Below are 22140 nucleotides of genomic sequence, written 5' to 3' on the forward strand. Positions count from 1 at the left end.
GCTCTCTCTCTCTCTCTCTCTCTCTCTCTCTCTCATTCTCTCTCTCTCATTCTCTCTTCTGTTCAAACAATTACAAAGCGGATTGTTCATCAAGTAGAACAGGGAAGGAGCAGGGTGGAAATGTGGTGTGTAGTCTAGCCAGTGTGATTTAGAGCAGCCCTCTGATAACAAGGGAGGTTAATGTATCGGTCTCAGGCCAGAGGACACATGCTGAATCTGCGCTATTAGAAACAACTTGTTCAGAACAAAAACACACTGTTAAAGGATGCCCTGCAGCAGTTTCCTGGTACCAGTTTTATGGAAAATACTTTCTGCTCATTCAAAATAGTATTCTAAGACACAAATTCATATTTGATGGTACATTTGGGCTCTGTTTATTCTAAAGCATGGACTGACCCATGGTGGATTGAAAAATCCATATATGTTTGTTTCTGACAACAATTGTGAAGATGGGGGTGTCTCTGCATATATCACATTTTAAATTGTGGGCCTAATGGAGTATTTTAACCTAAAGGTAAAGGTAAACTATCAGTACATGTGTAGCAACATTACTAATAGCATATAATGGTTTTATCTTGTTAACACTATAGTAAGTACTGTGATAAATTGCTTAATTGATAGAATGTTAACAAAAACAAGTATGCGGCCCAATTACTTTACAGTTACATCTTTGATTTTGTTTCTAAAAATCGATTTGCCATGTTTTAAAATGGCAAAAAAGAAACCCTTGACATACTGTCTGTATGGCATTACACACACTGTGCTAACGTGGCAGTGATGCAGATGTAAATGCAGATAGAGATGTTAAATACCTTTGATCTCCTTTTCATTCCTGAACCAGCGCAGGTCGGCGGCGGGCTTGCTGCCGTGAGTCATGCAGGTCAGAGTGATGTGGTCTCCCTCCATGGCAGGTTTGGTCAGGCCATCGATCTCTGGCTTCTCTGGCACACCTGAAGGATGGAACAGGAAATCCCAGCAATGGAACTAATTCACACACAGCAGTATGTCATTATGCAACAATAATATTGTAATGCCTTATTGAAAATTCTCCTCCAGCAGTTCCTGCAGGGAGATTAGAGAGCAGACTACAGAGCAGCATCCCTGAGCAGTTTCCTGCTTGAGAACACATCAGGGAGGATTCTTGCTGACACAGCCGTGAATGGTCTCTCATCTCTGGTCCTCATGGTTAAGGGTAGGTTCATCCAAATTAGGATATGGCCCGGTTGTATCATATCTGTCTCTACTTAAACTCAAATACAACAGCGGCATTTTCACTAAAACTACCTGATGCAGAAGGAAACATACAACAAAAAAAAAAAAACATCTTAATGGCTAGCACATGATGAAAATTGAAAAATATATATTTTTGTGTGTTTGTGACAATGTGGGTTAGGGTTAGCAAAGGTGACCACATAGGTGGCCACAAGGTTGTATAGCAAATGTTAATTACTGGCCTTTCATATAATGAGTGTTTTAGGTGTGTGGAGTCTGTCCTTCTAATGTCAATGAGCAATAAATCTGCCTAAGGCTGAGCATCTGAAAGGTCTGTCAGTCAATGCCATTGACTGACTTTGGCTTCGTCTGTCTCAACACTTCATGTAAGGCTTATTACCAGACTTAAAGGTCCTCCAATTTTCCATCCATTCCATTCCATTTACCATCCGTGTGAACAAATTGTAGCCACAATCCTAACAATAGCTGCTGATTTGTAGATATATTATGCAGTTAGATTAATCCCTCTTAATCTAACTAAATACTTTACCATTTTCTATGTAAATGTATAGGTTTCAAGTACGTGAAGTGTCCCTATATCTGATTAAGTACAGTGCTGCATGTGTAAGTGTGTGAATGAGTAAGTGTGGCTTGACTCAGAGAAGTGATGATGGTTTTGCTCCGAAACTGAACCAGAACAGATCAAATACAATGTTCATCTTATACAGTCACGTTCCCCTTAACTGTGCATATTTCTCTGCTCATTTGTGCGTCGTGGATTTGCACATGCTTAGGGGTATTTGTGCGGTTCCATGACTATTTAAGCATGGCCAACAGCACTTTGAAGACTGGAAAAAGAAAGGAGAGCTAGATTTCTAATGCAAGGTGAAATTCACTGTTCACTGATTCACTAAGATTGCCTGCGGCCATTGTGGTCACATTTCTTTATGCTAATCACACATTTTATTCAAAGTTTAGAGAAATCATGTTTATGAGAAGTTACTGGAACCAAAATCAAAGTCAGTTACTAATAATAACGGAACTTTTATGTTGTGTATCTGTAATGCTAAAGCCTGTCATGTTAAGCATTTTTTTAGCCAAGCTATTGGCGTGGCTGTTGGGATGGCAATGTCAGTCTGTCGGTGGGTCCACCACTTTGGTCCAAACTGAAATTTCTAGTTCTACAGATATTTGTGGTCGCGAGTGAATGAATTCTTACAACCTTGGTGATCGCTGACATTTAGCTAAAACCACAGCTACATACAGCCTCACAGAGCCACTAGCATGGCTGTAGACCCTTAGTCCCATTGACGTTTATAGCATTACTGTTTTCATGGCCTATAATTCATATTTGAACAGTTACAGTGATTTAGTTATGAATGCATTTATTGTGTTTTGAAAATTCAATTTGTGGGGTTTAGAAAAGCATGTTTGCATTGATTATTCAAAATATGCTGAGAAGATCTGAATGTGAAGCTAATTTTGTTGCACATTTATTTAACAGTTTAGTATTTGTTTAATGTGTTTGTGTTTTCTTCCCAGCACTCACTGTCCTGAAACAGAGGCAGATAAACCAGGCCATTCCCAGAACATTTTGTATGTTTATTAAATCTCCCTCCATGTGTCTTGGCTTGCACCATTAACTATTGTTCAGTATTGCAAAATAATTTTCTCCATATCCTTATTGAGCAGTAGCCTTTAATGTCTCTAATTTTCTGAATGCTTGTTAACACAGAGATCCAGCGAATGGTCCTGGAGTGCACTAGGACATCTATTAACATTAGCAGAAACTAATTGGCAAGATAATAAGCCCAGTGGAAGGAAATGAGACAATGTTTGTGTGGGGCGATGATCACAACACAAACATTACTAAAGGGCCCTACAGTAGTATTTACATTTGTCTGCAGATGATGGTAGCAACAGACTATTTGTAACCATGGTCAATTTTTTTTTTTTTCAAACAAAAGCAAAAGTAATAGAATCAAATCAACCAAAAAACACAACGAGAAAAAACTACTCAAAGCTTCACCTCCACCAAGATTGCAGAATTGTCTAGAGGTATCATTTTAGTACTAATGTTTTGAAATTAACGTATACACAAAACGCAATTCACATATTGATAAAATCTTGCATACATGTGCCAGAGTAATTGGTTTTCATGTTTTGCATTGTTAAAAAACCTCTGCCAAAAATACTCCCTTTTCCCTTGGCCCATGGACTAACTTTCCATGTAATTTCATTAAAACCTTTCAACATGTTTTTGCCAAAAGCTATTGTACATATAATGATGTACTATACCTTGCACTTCTGGGCCGGTTTGGTGATGCATTGATGTTTTAAGGTCTCAAATTTACACACTCAGTAGTATATACTAAAGACCTTTTTCACAGCAAAAATGTTCACAAGTCATAGGAAAAGTGCAGATGTAATTGATGGCATTAACAATGGCTCAGTTTCATTAATTGTGCCAGTAAGCTGTTGAAATGAGCCACGTACAATTCCAAGACCTCCTGCTAAGTGAAATGCAGCCATTATTAATTATTTAAATATCTCCATGCTTTTCCTACTATGACATGTCAAAATGTCTGTTGTGAAAAACAGGTAATGGTCTGCTCCTACAAATCAAAGAACAAGAGTTTCTCTGAAGCATTCTGTATGTTAAACAATCCAGTAGAGATAAATTACTATAGCCATTATTTTCCACAAACAGTAGCCTACGTAGACCATAAGGCACTGCAGCCATAAGACATGTGGATAAGTGAGGGATGCAACTTTTTCTTAGTTTTTTTCTTCTGCCTTATCTACTACTTTTATTTGTCTACAAACGTGTGCTCCCGAAATAAAAGCAACCCCTGTTTTTCCCAGTAATTCTGGGAAATGTAGGATTTTCTTAACTATGGTAGACCAGACAGGAAAGATGGATGTTGAGGAAAGGTGTGTACACCGACAATCTATTATTATAGACTGTATCTTGTGTAACAGTGTCTTTGCAAATTAGCCTTTCCTTTAAATACTAAACATTACTTACCTAGAACAGTCAGGTAGGCTTTGGCTGTTCTGACAGGCATGGTGAAGAGAGAACAGGTGTACATGCCTTCATCTGTCAGCGTGACATCACTGATGCTGATGGTCAACTCCGACCACGATGCATGCACCAGCTCAATCCTGTTGTCCCTTAAAGCTGGACAAAGAGACAGACAGAGAGTTAGTAAACATTTCAAACTAGAAACTATGTGAGGCTTGATGTCCATTCTCCAGTTGTTATGTCTATATGTCAAATAGCCAGAGAGAAAGCACAAGAGACATTGTAGAGGGGGTCTACATTGTAGAGCAAAAGCATGAAACGGCAAAATGGAAAAGAGAGATCAGTGGTATGTTAATATTTAGCTGTCATTATATTGTGTGTTGCTAAACATGTGCATGTTGTTGACAAGTACTGTAAATAATGTATGCCTGAATTTAGTTAAGTGCATAATTAATCAATAATCATATCAAAATGTGACCTCAAAACTGAACGTTGTGTTGAATCTGAACATGCATCAGTACACCTCTACAGTGAACCAAACTCACTCAGTCTTCTCTGGTGGAAACCCTTGTAGACATTTTACTTATATGAAAATGTAATCTTCCAAAAGACATAACAGGAATGGAAATCAATACTGCAATAACTGGCTGAGAAAAAGGCCTAATGAGAATTTGGCAAGATGTGAGAGTTGAAATGGATTTGCTGAAATTGGATGGCTTGTTGAAAGATACTCCATGGTCTTCAGAGTAGACTTTCTACTTCATATCTGTGATAGTAAGAGAAAGATCTTCAGAGCATGGTGACATCTTAAAAATGATGTGATTCCTGCCTGTTGTATCCAAAGGGGTGCATTTTTATATAGAATACAGAACTGCACAAAAGGCTGGTTTGTACATTAAAAAAACTGTGGATTGTTGATTGCAAGTACATTCAATCCGTCTGTGAGAAAGTTTGTGCCCTTGGCTGCTCAAGAGATCTATTGCAAGCCTTCTTTTTGCAAGTATAACACATTTCTACAAAACTTATTTAATATCAGTAGCCAAGGCTACTTTGCTTTGTTGTTATTGTACATAGATGTTTATATTTTCTTTTATGTAAGGCCACATAAAAGAATATCATTATCTTACCGCAATTTGATAAAATCATATAAAAAGGAGAGCACCCTGGTTTTTGTAACCTCTCCAAAAAGATTTAAATAGTAATGGGCCATTAGACAGTCTGTGTGTAAAGTACTTTCAAAAGTGGCTGGCTGAGTGGTGAGAAACGAGAGGTGTCTAAAACACTGTCAGTGATTCAACCAGCATCAAAAGTAATTTTTTTCACACAATGCATGTAACCGTTTCTTAAACTACAATGGAAATTTGAATTGCTATGTACTTTTAACACATGATCAATTAATAATCTATTAACCCTTGTGTTGTCTTTCCATCTACCATGAAGAAAACCAATTTTGGTCACTTTTTTTCAACATTATTGCCGTTTTTCTCCAACATTTTTGTTACTTTTTCAATGTTGCGGGTGCTTTTTTAAATTTTTTTTCCAATGTTTTTAGATATTTTGAGTATTGACATTGTCTCATTTCAACGGCCCATTTTTTGTGAAAAAACTGTTTTTTTTATTGAAAACGGGTCAAATTTGACCCAAGGACAACATAAGGGTTAAGAAAAAGTTTCCTTTTTTAAATATAAAGAGTGTTATTTACGAATGACGCCAATTGCAGTCAATTAACTTTGAAAACATCTTTTAGTTAACTTGTGTCAATTATTTGTTGTGTCACAAGTCTAAATGTCTTACATTTGATTGATTGAATCAACAGTATCAGTGTTTTTATCCACCTACGGCTGTAATTTGTCAGTCCCTGGTAAATGTCTATAGCCCTTGAGGTGACTAGTAATGGTGGTTTTTGGCAAATGCCAAACGGCAATGCCGTTGCTGCAATGATCGCAGAACTGACAAATGTAGAGAAATGTCAGCGGGCACACTATCTCATGTCATTTGGTCTGCCGAGGGATGAATAGCTTTGCTTTGCCGGTTCCGCGCTAAACACCTACAGTAAAAGGCAGTAGAGTTGTAATCAGTTTGGCTAAACGACAGCTGCTCTCTTTCATTTATTATTGCATTTGTTCTGTCCCTTCCAGTCCCTGGTAACACCTGTTATCTCTACATGCTGTGTACTGAGCATGAGCAGGCTTGACACATTGATATGAGTATGAGCACAAGACATAATTTTAGGGTTGGCACGGGTGACAGTACATTCCTGTTTTTATGCCTGTGTGTTTGTGTATAAGTACACATTGCCATCAATGCAAGACTTATTTACTAATAAGATTTATTCTAACTCGCTGGCAGTTCAGTTAATGACGAGACTGGTCCTGAAAAAGATAGCTATTTCATGCAGCATGTATACACAAAATGTGTACACCTTGTCTCATCAAAGAACACACTAAGACAAAGAATAGATTATTTGGACTGATTCTAGACAATGAACAGATTCTCTATGCCTCTCTACCTGTCAGTTTGTCTCCTTCCTCCTACCCCCACAGACCTCATTCTGTCGACTCAGGCAGCTCCACTAACTTGTGAATGTGTACAAGTTAAACAAAGCTTCTTTTCAACTGTTGTTGTATTTGCTTTGGGCAAGGAAGTATGAGCAGGCAAATGTCAGAAAATAAATTTACTGTTGCTGGCTTGCTGGTTGTGGTGATGCAGCTCTACTTTCTTCCTTCACTGTCGTTAACAGCCCATTCTGGGAAGCTGTTTGTGTGATACTGAGGGACTCATACATAGTTATTTGACTTTTTCGTCTACTGAAGCAATGAAAGCTGTGATGACATTGCATCTGAATTTATAACAAGAGTCCCTAATTGAAAAACGTGACTCGGCTAAAGCAACTCGATTATATAACTAGTGATATCAAAACTCCCTGTCAATCATCACCTGCATGATTTGGCAATGACAATATGGCGGATAATAAAATAATAGTCATAATAAAGATTTCCAGTTTTATTGAATTTGAAGATTATGTTCATTCAATTAGAATCTGGATTTAGTATTCCAATCATTCTTAGCTGCAGTGGCTAGAAAGCAACAAAAAAAATAGCTTGAATATGAAGTTAAGTGAGACTTCTTCCTGCAGCTTTCCCCTTTCTGTTGTGTGGGCAATGCATGCCCAGAAAAGCCAACAGGAAAACTCTCTCTCTTTGAAAATGACCTGTGTTTGACCAAAGTCTGCCTCCACAGGCTAGAATTTCTAAAGCTTGAGCCAAGAGAAGTCTAGTTTTCTCTCAGACCACTTGAGTTACAATATGCTAACATTTTTTTTTTTTGCCCAACAACACCAAAACTTAACTGACTACCACAGCTTTAAATGTTGTTTCTGCTTTTTTTCAGTGGTTACAGGCAGAGATCTGGACAGTTTAGATGCCAAAAAGCAGGAACATCCTAATATCCCTGGATGGGAGGATTTAAAAACAAACAAACAGGAAACAGGTGTTGTATATAACCATGCAATTGTGATATAACTGGTAAGGATGCTATAAGAAAGTCAAAATACAGATCAAATGAACAACACCTCTATAGAAAAACCCCACATGAATGGCTCTGTCTTTAAATGTTTCCTACTTCTGATAGTTTTAAAGCTTATTTATCACACTTAATTCAAATGGGGCACATATACATTTATACTTAAAACATGAATACCAAGGTTTCATGATTTGTTTTGATTTTGCACTTGAAATGTTTTGCAAATGTAGACCTTACAGCTGATCTTGGATATTTTAAAAACCATTTGTATGCAAAATAAGAAAGGAGTGAACACACACACACACACACACACACACACACACACACACACACACACACACACAAAAACACAAACACACAGCACTCCATTGGTTTATAGAATTTTCAATATTTTTCAATATTTCAATATTTTTAAATATTTCAATAGAATTTTTCAATAAACAAGAAGGTCCCTTTTTTTCCCTCTTCTCAGGAGCAATGTAGCCTCCTGTCTCTCATTCCATGCCCAATGAAAGGTTGTAAAATCAACAGAGAGAGCAGAGGAGAGGGAATGTATCCTTTGCTACCTGTCTGTGAAGGGGCTGCGGCTGCCTGCCATCCATTAGAGTCCATTAGTGCCGTCAGCCCTGAATGTGTTCATGGAGGACGACACTGTCGACAACAACAAAGAGTGGAGTATTTGTGTTCCACAATAACTACATACTGAAGGTACAAAACTATTTTTTGCTCATCAAGCCTTAATCTGTGTCTGTCTGTGTTTATAGTGAGAGAGACAGAAAGCAAACCTGCCCTTAAGCATCATTCTTTGATTTGTTACTGCAACAAATGGTCAATACACCTGTGTCTATTTAGCTGCTAAAGTAAGAAAGAGCTAACAGTTTGTGTGTGCGTGCGAGAGAAAGACATAGAAAGAAAGAGAGTGAGAGAGATGTCTTTTATACATTTGCTTGCCAAAATTTCAGCAGAACTAACAAAGCACCTTGAGACGGGACAATTTTATGACTTTGCCAAAGCAGATGCAGTTAGATATTCAATAACCCAGTGGGGGAAGAAAGATTCCTCATCTTGTTACAACGGCTGATGACCGTCGGCTTATAGGCCGTGTTGAGGTTCCTCTGAATTCAGCCATGACCGATCAGATAACAGAGAGTAAATGGCCATAACACCAAAGCCACAAGGCGCTCTGTTCCCTAAGAGTATTCCAATAGGGACAGAAGAGAAAGAGGAAAGTCAGCTGTCTTAAAAAAAAAAAATACTGTAAAGGATGAGAAGAAAGGTACATCTTTGAGAAGGAAAAGTGAGACAGAGAGACGTTGAAAAATGTTAAATATTTAAAAATAGTTTCTTTCAAATTTAAGAATTGAAGTGACATTTTTATTATAAAGGGAAGATGTTCAGTCAGCCAGTGAAAGTATGATGTCACATTTAATCATAATCTTTGAATCATTATGGAGTAACAGGTTAACAAAATAAAATAAATGTGTGTGGAAATTTCCACCAGATCATTTCCTCTCACCTAAGGCCTAGCAACGTTTTATCCCATGAAAGATGCTTCCTACTGTACATTTAAATTTTTTTTTTTAAACAACCTGCTAATTATTTGTTTCCCGAATTTTTCCTGTACTTTATCTTGTGAATGCATCCCATGAATCCCCACAAGTACAGTCATAAAAACAACCTTTCCCCTGCTTCAAACACAATTGTTAGTTATGGGGCTTGGTCTTTTTGTTGAGACTATGACACAGTGAGACGTAGTGAATGCTGTAAAGGTTTAATTTCGATCGCTATTAACATTTTGATGCAGGGATGACATAGGCACCCAAAACTGTCCTATTAATGTTTACAACACTTGGTGTGTGGACCCCACAACAGCTAAATGGCAATCTCTTTGTCCACTTGTTTCAGACCAAGGGAACCAAACTGCAGGTGCGAAAGTGACTTAAGAGTCCAAAAAGCTTTTTCCAGTTAAACGTGAGGAAATTTATCACACATCTAATGGTTTTGTGATTCATTAGTGTATTGTCAGTCTCACTAAAATCACAACACATCACCGTGTAGCTGTGGTGGCATACAACACATACCCACATATCTAAATTGGCTGCATATCTAGCAGTTTTCCTATGGCTTCTCTCCATCATTAAAAGCACCGGGTGAGTAACCATAGTGTGTGAAAGGCATGTGTGTGTAAGAAGGGTGATTACATTTGTACATTAAGGATGTTTTTATTGTAATGGCATACAAAGTACATGCATAAGCAAACACTCTTGACTCCAAACTTACTCCCTTTAAGGCTATCATGTTTGCACATTTCACTTAGCCCCTTTATCCCCCCCGCCCTTTCTTCTCCCAGCCTTTCCACTGGCCTCACCTCCTTCCTCCCCGCCCTATCCATTCGTCTATCCAGGGACAGTATGTATTATAATAGAACCTTGGCAGGTGTTTGCTCATTCAACTGACACACTTTTATAATGAGAAAAGTGCAAATTTCAGAATATACATTCAGCTGCCTGTGTGTGGATGTGACTGTTCTCTTTTTCTTGTCAACAACCCATCTGGAGACTTGAGCTGGTCTGTATATGTGTGTGTGAATGTGAGGGAGAGAGAGAGAGAGAGAGAGAGAGAGAGAGAGAGAGAGAGAGAGAGAGAGAGAGAGAGAGAGAGAGAGAAAGAAGCAACAGAATGCAATGTTTATTGAAAAGCTTAATGTATATTCTGTATCTCAGCCGTTTCTCAACCTCCATTGCCTGGTATACCTTTCCAAAGGCACATCAGCTTTTTAAAATGTAAAAAGTGGCATACTACATACAGTAATTGGCTTGTGCAGATTTTCTCCTGTGACAGAAATGATTTCTTTTCATCAGTTTCTACCTGCCATACAGAGTTCAGTGGGACACCTCCACCAGCCCTACTTCATTAAGTCCTTGTGAGAAGCAGGTCAGTGAGGAGACAGCTCCTGCCTATAAACTCTATTGTGTTTTGCAGAGGGATACATTTTCCCCCCCTGGATCCAAAATAGAAGAGCAAGCGCCTTGGTCTATATAGAGACTTTTCTGGGATACCCACTACAGCTATCCTTCAAAAATGACTTTGAAAAGCATTTGAAAGAAAGTGGACAGTGTTGGTACAGCCACATTTTCATTTTGAAAATCTATTATAAATGATGGTTTCTTTTTCCCCATGTCTGTGCTCTAAAACTTTCTCCCGGAAGAGAGAAAGGAAAAGCCTGCCACTAAGAGTGAGCTAATTATTCCCATTTGCCTCAGGTATTTTTCTCTACACCTCCTAGATGATAAGTGGCTCTACTAATAAAGGCAGTAATAACTAAATATATTGGTTCATTTGACAATGTAGTCTCTTTTACTCTTTTCAGCTGTACAACGGAAACAAAGCTGACATTTATCTGACACCAGTTTTTCTGATGCATAGGCGACACACAGATCTCTGCCTGTAATTATTATACCTGTCAGCAACTATAAATACATTGCAAAGGATGTCGAACAAGCTTTCTTTATAATCAAAAGCTGAATGTTATACTGAAACAAAGACATGTGCAAAGCCAGGGCGACAAAGAAAGAAGACGCAGAATGCTCAAGGTCAAAGAAAAGTTTGCCTGTGTCTTTCAGAGGCGATAACTGCGTCTGAAAGCTCTCATAAAATGCCTCCTTAATTCCTCCCCTTTATCCCACCAAGGCCTACATTCCATCTCCTTTTTCCTCTTTTTCTTCCTCTCATGTTTTATGGTGCTTGTCTTGGGGAGAAGGGACTTGTTAGGGATCTTTGGAGATTTACAGTCAAGTTTTTTTTCTATCACAGAGAACACCGTACCAATCTTCAGGATGATATGAAAGGATGTTTCATAGAGGCACTCTTCCAGGATAAAAAAAAGACAGCTGTCTCTAAAGTTTAACTTTCCTGCTAAGATTAAGTTTTGAGAGAAAGTTCTGCTACTTGTTTAATAAAAAGTCTGTCAGGCATTTCTTATTTTGTTATTTACTTTGGAAAACTTTTAAAAGCCTATCCCCTAAATTGCTCAGGCACAGATACCCTGAATGCATCAAAGCTTTCATGGTTGCATACTGGAGAGGTGGAATGCTTGACATTTCACATGCACACACGTACATGTGCACTTACATACACACACACAAACACGCGCTCACACAAGCACAAACAGCCAGCAAATTGATTCAGACAGCTGAATATTTGACATCTGAGGACCGAATAGTTTCATATTTAGCAGCTCGGGGCCTAAAAACGAGCAGTTGGCCCTTAGCTGTTCACCCAGAACACTAATCTTAATGTTTAAACAGATTCAATCAATCTGCAGATGTCACAGTGAAGGCAGAGATGTCCACCAGGTACAGGAGGAGCTTTGGTAATTTTGCAAATAACATCAACACATTACCTTCCTTACACTAAAAATAAGGGATTGACCAATTCAAGGACGATATTATTATAAGTTAATAAAACCAATAACTGATATTTGGAACAGATATGCAAACATAGAGAAAATGAAAATCTTTAAGTCAAAATTGAGATTTTGGAATGTTTTAAGATCCAACACAAAACTTAGTTTAAATGCTTTAAGCAATTATTTCATAAATATGCACAACCATACAACAAGTGAGCAGAGTTGATTGAGTAGTGCGAGTTGTATCTGAGAATGATTGGCTGGAACGTGGTTTGTTGTATTTTGGTACACGGCCTGTCCCCTAGTGTTTGTTGGACGTTTACGACCCCTGTGTTGTCCCCCGAGATGGGCTTTTTCACAGTGTATTCAGGGGACAGGCAGCTCGTAGCAGAGCCAGAGTAGCTCACTTTTTAATTATTAAACTTTATCGGTTATAAATCATATAAAACGGTGATACAGATAATCTGCAAACTGCCAAAAAACGGCCCGATTATCAGCCAGGGATGATAATCGGTCTATCCCTGTTAAAAATGCTGCATATACCAATTGTACTAATGAACCAATGTGCGTGGTGACTCACTGAGTTCAAACTAAGATTATGGTCACAGTCGTGACTTTTTGATGGTCAGTTTGTCTTTTCCATGAAACAGCATTAGCCAAATCCAATCCTCCCAAATTCATCATGAATGTGTTCTCAAAACTTTAATTCTTAAACATAAATCAAGTATTTTTTTAGAATTATGTCAAACACTGTATAACTGCAATCCATGTTGATGTTTGGACAGATCCATTGCCAAATTGTCAAGTCAGTTTTATATAAAAAAGAATCCTGATAATACATAGTACGTATACAAATATAATATAATAAGTATTATAACACGAATCACGTTGTTGTTTTCCAAAATCATTAAATGAACCTTTTGATTCCTACAAACAGAAGACTTTTTGATCCAGTAAGGGTAAAAAAACAACAGAGAATTTGTTATTAGATAATGTAAGCAAGGGGAAGAGTTGTAAGTACATGTGCATGCTGAACCAGTCTTGTGGTAAATGTCCTTATGTCAGAAAGTGAGTCAAGACTGAATACAGATGCAATCAAACCCAAAGTAAACTCAAGACTCTTGAAATATGACCTTGAAGAAAGAACAGCCTCACTACCATGAAGCCAGCCGTGTCAGTTTTATCCTGCAGAGCACCCATTCTCAATACTACGACCAAATGACCCACACCCTAATGTAGTAATCACTAACACCTCAATATCTGGAAAATACATGAAGCATCTTTCCATATACTCTATCTACCAATACATGTGCCTGCTGCTTTAGCCACATTTTTGACAAAACTATATGCATTCAAGTCTATCAAATGAGTGCTGTTAAGCAAATACTTTATGATAAAGGACAGATAAACCACAATCCTTTGCACAACTTTGGAAGGCAATGGTGGACAGATAATGAAAGAAAAGGAAAAGAGATCAAGAGAGCACTGTACGCTGTCCACTAAATGGGCCTGCTAAATTAGCCTGCAAAGTAATTACACTTTGGATCTATCTAATACGGGAATAATACATACATTATTGCTAAATGTTTAAATCCAGGACATAAAGCTATTATAAGTTCTTGAATTACATGAAACCAAAAGAGTAATTTGTGAAGAAGTATTAGCCTCTTTCTTATAAAGCTTATAAAATAGAGAATCCCTTGTGCAGTGCACGTCTTTTTCACTGTCGAAGCTTAAGTCCCTCTGTGGTAAGTGATGGAAAGGACATAATTGGCTACTTTCGAGACAATTACTTATTTGAAATTCAAGCAACTCTTCACAGCCATCGGAGCACCTTTGAGAGGATGGAAGACAAGAGGAGTCTATTTCATCAGACAAAACATCTTGGAGGTGAGCCTCAGCCCTGGCATTAAACAACAACTGCAGCAAAACCAGCACCACTCAAAGGACTGTAATGAAGTCAGTTGCAGCATTTGTCTTTGAAAAACAATATGTTTTTGCTGACTTTAATAGAGGATGTACTGTAAGTGACACTATTGGAGATAAAATGCATGCAGGCACATGTGCACAGACAACATTCTGTGGAATTTAATTAGACAAGAAACATTATAGATATAGCTTGATTTTTTGGGAACACTTGCCATCATTTACAAAAGTTTGTAACATAAATCTATTCTGTATGACATCTATGGAAAATGTATGCTACCATTTTGTCAATATACTGCAATGAATAAGTCCCAAAAAGCTTTGTTTGTTTTTTCCATTAGAAGAGACATTTTCAGCACCACCGCACCTTCACAATAAAACATTTGAATTATTTAGAACATGAAATGTTTGTACATAAATGAAGATGTTGGACTTTATATCCATAATTTATTGTATGTTGCCGTAAACAACAAAACTAGATATTTTTTCATAACAGAGCAATGTATGCAAAAAGTTGGCAAGTTGAGGTTGTATTTTTGAGCAACTATGTGTCCTAATCCCCATCTTCTTCTCCCCAACAGGCAGCAAGGAAAATAAATCTGAAACCAACTGTGCTCAAAGGCGTTTGCAGCTGAGACATCTCTCCTTTCTCACACTGCCAATGGCACTTTGGAAACACTCACCATCTCAGTGCTCCCATCAGCATGTGCATCTGAATTTGCCACGTTCAGCAAGACAAGTCCCAAAGCACACACCTACACGTATACACACGCATGCACATATATGCACACACACACACACACACACACACACACACACACACACACACACACACACACACACACACACACACACACACACACACACACACACACACACACACACACACAAGACAAGACAGCCCAGTGGGCAGACGGATAATGGAAGACGACTGTGTAAATCCCATATGTGCTTAATCCAGACACTTACAAGAGAGTGTGATTCATACTCTATTACACTCAACTAATACAGCTGAGAGACGCAGAGGGCACAATCATTTCAGCAGGCATGGACCAACAAAATAACAGCCATGAATTCTCTTTATGGAGACTCTACTGAAGAGGGTGTAAAAGGTCAGGAATAAAGCCTTTGTACTTATTAGGCATTAAAACATTGGTGGCTTCGTGCCACACCCACATTTTGTATGTGTGTATTTGTTAGTTTGTGTGTGCATTACTGTCTGTGATTGTGTGGGGTTTGCATCCGTTTAATGAAAGAAATTTCTCTGCAGCACCATACAGATCTTCACTACATAACGTGTTTATTAAACAGAGCTTGAAGGGTTTGCAGATCCCATTATTCTCAGGCCCTTCTCTCTCAGGAAGTGGGACAAGGTTGTTAACTTATATTACAAAACATTATTATATTATATACTGTAGATAAATAGTTTAATGAAGACAATACTGAAGTTACAGTACTTTTTTTGTTGCTTCATTTATGTTGCATTGTTACATATCCACAATTTCATAAATTTGAACTATTTGTTTGATTAAACACATTATTTTGATTGACAGACTTATTTTGATCTGCATTCTTTCTAAAACACAAGTGAACGCCTTCCCATTGGGCACATTTACAGTGTTGAATTGGGAAATCTTGGGAAATAGTTAAACAAATCTTCTCAAGTGGAGTCAGCATTGTTGGCCTGTCAGGCTCCACTATTGTGGCAATTCTACACAAATCTAACCTTCATCATTGATGTTTGCACAACAAGATTCCCCTGTAGTTATGCTGACACCATAAATTATACAAGCATTATGCTGTACCATTCAAGGCTCAGGTGATTGGATTTGTATTTTTAGGTAAAATTTAATTTCTACTGCACTGTGTGTGCTCAAGGCAGTACGGGCTAAGTACTACAGGGTTGCAATAAAGGGCACTCACACACTCTGATGACCTAACTTGATCTGAACAACAATATGAAACCTTTCAGTATGCATCTTTTGATCCACAAAGAAAAGTATAGGAACAAAAAAAACTAATTTGAGCCTTCTTTTCAATGTAGTTGTAATCAACCTGTTTCAAGTTTTGCCTGATCATGATATGGCTATACATCAATAACAGCAATCACCAAAGCTATGGCAGATATCTACAGTAGGGCTGTAACGTTTTACCAAATTTTGGTTCGATTCGGTTTACGTTTTTTGACCCACAATTCAATACAAACCTTGATATGGGTTGTAATACAACATTTTTTCTGCCATATGGCATTGCATGATTGATTTCACCACCAAAAATTCTACTGTAACTTAAAATCGTGTTTCCCAAATCGTTTTTTTAGTCGTTTTAGTTTTAGTTTAGTGGTTAACTCATTGGAATGAGACATAAGAATGTTGGTAACAATTCCCCTTCCAAGCTGTAGGGGGAACGAAGAGGAAAAGTGCTTTGATGCCTACTGTAAAGGCCTACTTTGGGCTAGCTAACCCACAGATTTATCAGTAACGTTAACTATAGAATCTAGATAGACGACTAATCAAAGTGTAATTTAGCTAGCTAGCACACCTGGCTCAGCCTCCTGGCGCTGCAGGGCTTCAGTCGTGAAGAGAGTTGATAACAGCCCGGTCCACGTACACATCTATTCCACAGTAAGCCCCCAGACAGCTAGCAACCATTTACTATAATTACAGCCCCGGCCCGAGGACACATCCACAGTCAGGCCCCAGCTAGCTAGCAAACACTTAAATCCAGTGCTAAGGTAGCTTAGCTACACCTCCGTTAGCGTTACTGGTGCCCCTGCTTTTGCTTTTAGCCATCTGTACAGTTAGCTAAATTCACCAGGCCACCAAGAATAAGGCACCAAAAAGGACAACCAGTTATTTAAAGATGTGGTAGCACTGGATCTGGACGAGAAGGATAACTCTGGGAGTTGGAAATGGTGCACGTGTCGCAATTCTGCCTTCTCCCACCGCAACACAGGTTCGTGGAGCTGAGTGTCGCGATTTCGGTTTTATTTTCCAGTTTGTTAACAGCCCTGAACTACAGTATAACCTTCCCCTGCTGATTTTGAATTCCAACCAAATTACACCAGTAGGCCTATATATCTTTTTCAATTTTACAACCATCAAATATACACAAACAAGTAAAATGGACTGCACACAAATAAACAAACAGAAATATTCAAGCTCCCAAATTGTTCATGGCGGAGGGGTGACAACCACTGGTGTTTTTGGCAAAAGAAGTCAGAAAGAGCGCTGAGTGTGACCATATGTGTTCTCAAGTTCTCGTTAACAGAGAGGTTTGTGTTTGTGTGCGTGTGTGTGTGCATGCGTGAGGTTGATGAATTGTTGAAGAATAATAATAGCCACATCCAATCCATCCCTAGATGAAAGGTGTCTTTTTCTATGTACTGTGAATGCAGCACACAGGCAGGAAAACACAGACACATGATATGTGGGACAGATGCTATGACACAAGAAAGACAGCAGCTTATTCAAGTGACAAACACACAGGAACACTGAGTGGTTTTTCCAGATTGATCTCCCGCCTAAAAAAATTATGCTGTTTTTATGTGTTTTGTGCATTTCTCAACTACCACAAACTTAACACAGAATACTTTGTAAGACTGAATCTGTCGTGCAGCTGCTTCCATCTGTCAATCTTCAAACTCACCTTTCTTGTCCCCGAAAAAGAGGGTCTGCTGTGCTGGGTTTGACCACTGGAGGGAGGTGTTGTCATTATACTCCACACGGCAGGTCATGTTCACCGTCCCACCCTCTGTCACCGTCATATTCTGAACCAGAGGGTACTGACCGCTGATACCTGTAACATGACAAATTAGAAAAACATTTAAGAGGAGAAGAGGATGAAGGTGCATCAGGAGGGAGAGAGAAAAAGATACGGAGGTAGACAGTAAAACAGATGGTGAATTTTTAATGGCTTGATTTTTAAGTTTGCTTTGGTAATTAAATCTGCTTAATAGCTTTTAGATAATCATATAACATTACAACTATAAAGGTAGAATAAAAAGTAATGTGAATTTATCCAGTTGATTCATAAAGATGTACATACAATAAAGAAAGTCCAAAGAAACTTCCCATCACTGGAGCAAATCAGCCCCTCACTACAGGACCAAGAGAGGAAATCTAACCCAAATTAAAAAGCAAATGTTCAGCCAGGACAGCCAGTCACTGGGGGGCAGTTTAGCCTGTCGTACCAACCCTGAAACCTCAGCTACACAGGGAAGACCAATAAAAACTTTCTCAGTGGACTTGTGTGTGCTTGTATGAATGTTTGTGTGTGTAATGCCTTCATCCAATGTGAGATACAGACAACAGAGCTATATAAATACGTGTGACCTCGAAGACTGACTGGAGCTCGTTTTCAGCACCATGGACAGGTCGCTTTTGCAATAGGTTCCTCAATAGCTGCCTGCCAGTTTTCAGAACTCTGGACAGCTCACTGTTGTCTTGTGTGTGTGTGCGTGTGTGTGTGTGTGTGTGTGTGTGTGTGTGCGTGTGTGTGTGTGTGTATGTGTGTGTGTGTGTGTGTGTGTGTGTGTGTGTGTGTGTGTGTGTGTGTGTGTGTGTGTGTGTGTGTGTGTGTGTGTGTGTGTGTGTGTTTATGCTTTAGTGTGTAAGGTAGTCTGTGAGCAAGTAAGTAAATAATAACCATAAATCTATCCCTGTCCCTATCCCCCGAGGACAGGTTTTAAAGACTGTGTGAATAAAGGCTTAGGTAAGAAAGATTATTCATTCCAAGCTAACTCTCCCGTCTTAAACCACCATCCCCCCAGGAAAGGATCATAAAGCTGAAAAAGAATAGTGTGTTATATACAGTATATACTGTATGTATATATATATACAGTATATAAGGAAAAAGAGAAATAAGAAAGATTTAAACGTACGTTTTTAAATCCCTTTCTTGTGTGATTATGTTTGATACATTTCCATTCAAACACTGTTAATGTAATATATCACATTCAGCAGGAAATTTTGCGTTTGCCTGACTGCAGTTAATGACTGCACAGCTAAGATAAACAAACCCTCAAATAGCGCTTGTCTGCAGGGTTAGCAGGTGAAGCAAACCCCATCACTGACAGACCTGTGGTGAAGGACGTGTTGAGAGGGGAGTGGCGGAGGTGAAGGAGGGGAGGAGAGGTAGAGAGAGGTAAGTCAAGGAGCACGGGTCATTTCCAGTGCTGATTAAGGCCTTCTGAGGTTAATCATGCGTGTGAGAGATAGAAAGGGAAGAGCAGGGAAACGGCGGAAAAATGGATCTGAGCTATGGGAGGGTAGGAATATGTTTTATTCATGAAAGTTTTGCATGAGGCATGATCTGCCAACAATTTACCGTTCTCCTGCGCCTGCCCTCGCTCTCTTTATTACTTCATCTCTTTAAATCACTTACTTTTTTTCACATTTTTCTCACTCGCGCAGTTGGGCAACACACAGCCCAGTGTGACACATTTTATTTCCTTTGTGCTGGCCACAAAGGAAAGTTAATAGTTAACTGCCATACCGTAAATTGGCAATGGTGATTTTTCTGTTAAGTTCTGCACAATACGTAGTGTATAATTTTAGTTTATTACTGCAGTGGATGTGTCACTGTAAAATGAAATTGAAGATGGAGACACTCTGGGGATAATGCACGCTTGTTGTCAACCTTGTACTCAACCCTGAAAATATAATCTGCTGGTTTGTTCTGCTTTTGACAAATAAGAAAACAAGAGATTTGGGTGATTTAATGTTACAGCAATAATGCTTAACAACACTCAATGCTCTAAACACAACAGGTGTCACACATGAGACCCTGCGGCCATTTACTTATCAGGATAGAAGTTACAAATCATTGTAAAATATTTTAAAGTTTCTTTTCACATTTTCTTCCCTTTTCTTCTGTCCTCCCCATTGGCACTAGTATCTATACAAAGTTACAATAGTCCGGGGATCCCTCTGCCTAAGCCCTGCATCGGTGTCTGGTGAAACACGTCCAGTGGGACTGAAAGGGCCAAAGGGGCCACAATGATGGTTATATTAGAACAGTGCAGTACTCTGTGCGCCTAATTGGCCAGTGGAGTAGGTTCTTCCATTCTCCCCACTGGCCACCCAGACCTGATTTAAATGTATCTCCTGGGGGAAAGAGGCAGCTGTTCTCTCTGATTTCCATGTCTAAATTTAGGTCCTTCCCTTACTTCACCTCCACGCTTTCTCCTACTTTTCAGTTTCGTGCTCTCTCTTTTCCAGTTCACATCCATTCCACTCAATTCCCTTTTCTCTATTCCTCTCTCTCCGTGTCACGTTTCCTCCTCTAGTTGATCCCTGAAGGGTGGCATTTCCACTTTCTTTGTCTCTCATTTTCATATTCTCTCTCTGTCTCCCGGTGCTCCCCCAGCCTTTTAAATTTATCTTGATCCTACCTCCTGTCTCGTGCTCAATTGTGCACTATCTATCATGAAGAGTAGGGTCAGTTTAATTGCCCTCCAATTTGACTGACATGCCAAGGCTAAGCCAGGTCAAAAACATATGTATGTGCATGACATTACAAAGTAATGACACAAAGAAATTAGAAATTAGCTTTAACTTGAATTAGATATATGCAGTATGTCACCATAAATGCCATTAAGCAATGTGAGACCTGATTCATTTGGGATGGTGACTGTGCAATGTGGGCTACAGCTGCCTCTAAACAAATAGCAAATCATTATTTTCTCACACTTTACCATCCACACAGCTGTCTCCCTAGATGAGCTGAATCTTAAGATTTAATGGGACCACTCAGTAGTACCCTCCAGTACCCAGTGTATGTACTCGCTGATAATCAAAGCTGGCGGAAAAGCTTCCCCACGATCATTTGGATTTTTGCCTACCCCACAAAGTACTGAATGCAATATTTGTCAAAAGACCAAACTATGACTTATGCCAAACGTAGATGCCTTTGCGGGCAGTAGAGATATTCACAGGACACAAAGGAACATTCAGACAGACAGTACCTGTTGCCAAAGCAAACTACCGGACAAATAATAATAATACAAGTATCTAGGATACTTCCTGTCTGCTTTCCGACATGACCTTTCAAGCAAGAACAGCTAAGTCTACCAACCTTTCTTATTTAGGCATTCAAGAAGCAGAGAAAGAGAGAGAGATGCAGGGAGACAGATGGACAGCCAGGAGCTACTGACCTTTTTAGTAGGACTGAAGCTCAACTGAGCTGTAGAGCTATGATGTATGGGTGTGGAAGACAACAATATAAAGTAGCTAGAGACAGTCTACAGTTTAGATTAGCCAATTCACCTATTAAGCTAGTTGAACATAAATACCTTATGAATGCAGATTCAAGAGCAATAGTCTTGTAATTGTAACGCAATTAATCTCTTAGATCTGGGATCACAGTGATGTTGCTACAGTGACACAAGCAACAACAACCAGGCAGGTTCTAAGCCAGTTAATGGCAGGTAACCCAAAACGTTAGTGCACTTGTAAAGTTGACTAATAAACCGTGATTGCAACATAAGTGCATCAATGTTTCCTATATGTTGATTTTGTAGTAGTGGCTCACCATGGCAACATTTCTGTTGCCACAGTATCAGAAATAGGGCAGACGCACAATATAGCGGTTTCCTTTTAACACTAGAACTGCCATGACGGTCATTTTGACCGTTTTGAAATTTACATATGTAATAACTTTGCTGGATAAAAAAATACAATCCTGCTGGTTCCTGACTTTTCCTAAAAGGCTCTATATTTTAATTTAAAATTGTTTTTATATACATTACACACAAGGCAAAGAAAATAAAATCACTTTTACCTATTTTGGCCATACACGGTCATATTGACCGCTCGGATTTTCGCGGTATTGTTTTTAATCTTTCGCGCGGTTGAAGATGCATATTGGTTGCTTAGTTACTATCAGCGTCTCTGCCAAATAAACGTCATAAGCGGTATTGAGTAACTAGTGTGGGCATTACCGATGGGCCGAAGGTAAAGCCAGACTCGGTAACGCTAGCTACCACCGTGAATACGGCGTGGATGGACTCCGTTCTGAAGAGCCGCCGGGCGCTCGCTCTGTAGAA

The 22140-nt window shown here is 39.0% G+C and overlaps 1 protein-coding gene across 3 annotated transcripts in view; it reads right to left on the reverse strand.

The window, feature by feature from the left end:
* Nucleotides 1-22140, reverse strand: part of cadm2a (cell adhesion molecule 2a) — a 200248-nt gene that overhangs the window by 34705 nt on the left and 143403 nt on the right. For all 3 annotated transcript variants that reach the window (XM_034889184.1, XM_034889185.1, XM_034889183.1), the window contains 3 exons: nt 17742-17891; nt 4241-4393; nt 813-950 (listed from right to left, as the gene is read on the reverse strand). In XM_034889184.1, the coding sequence (XP_034745075.1) occupies nt 813-950; nt 4241-4393; nt 17742-17891 (441 nt within the window). The remainder of the gene's footprint in view (nt 1-812; nt 951-4240; nt 4394-17741; nt 17892-22140) is intronic.

This window comes from Etheostoma cragini, chromosome 13 (assembly GCF_013103735.1).
Source record: "Etheostoma cragini isolate CJK2018 chromosome 13, CSU_Ecrag_1.0, whole genome shotgun sequence".
Lineage (NCBI taxonomy): Eukaryota > Metazoa > Chordata > Actinopteri > Perciformes > Percidae > Etheostoma > Etheostoma cragini.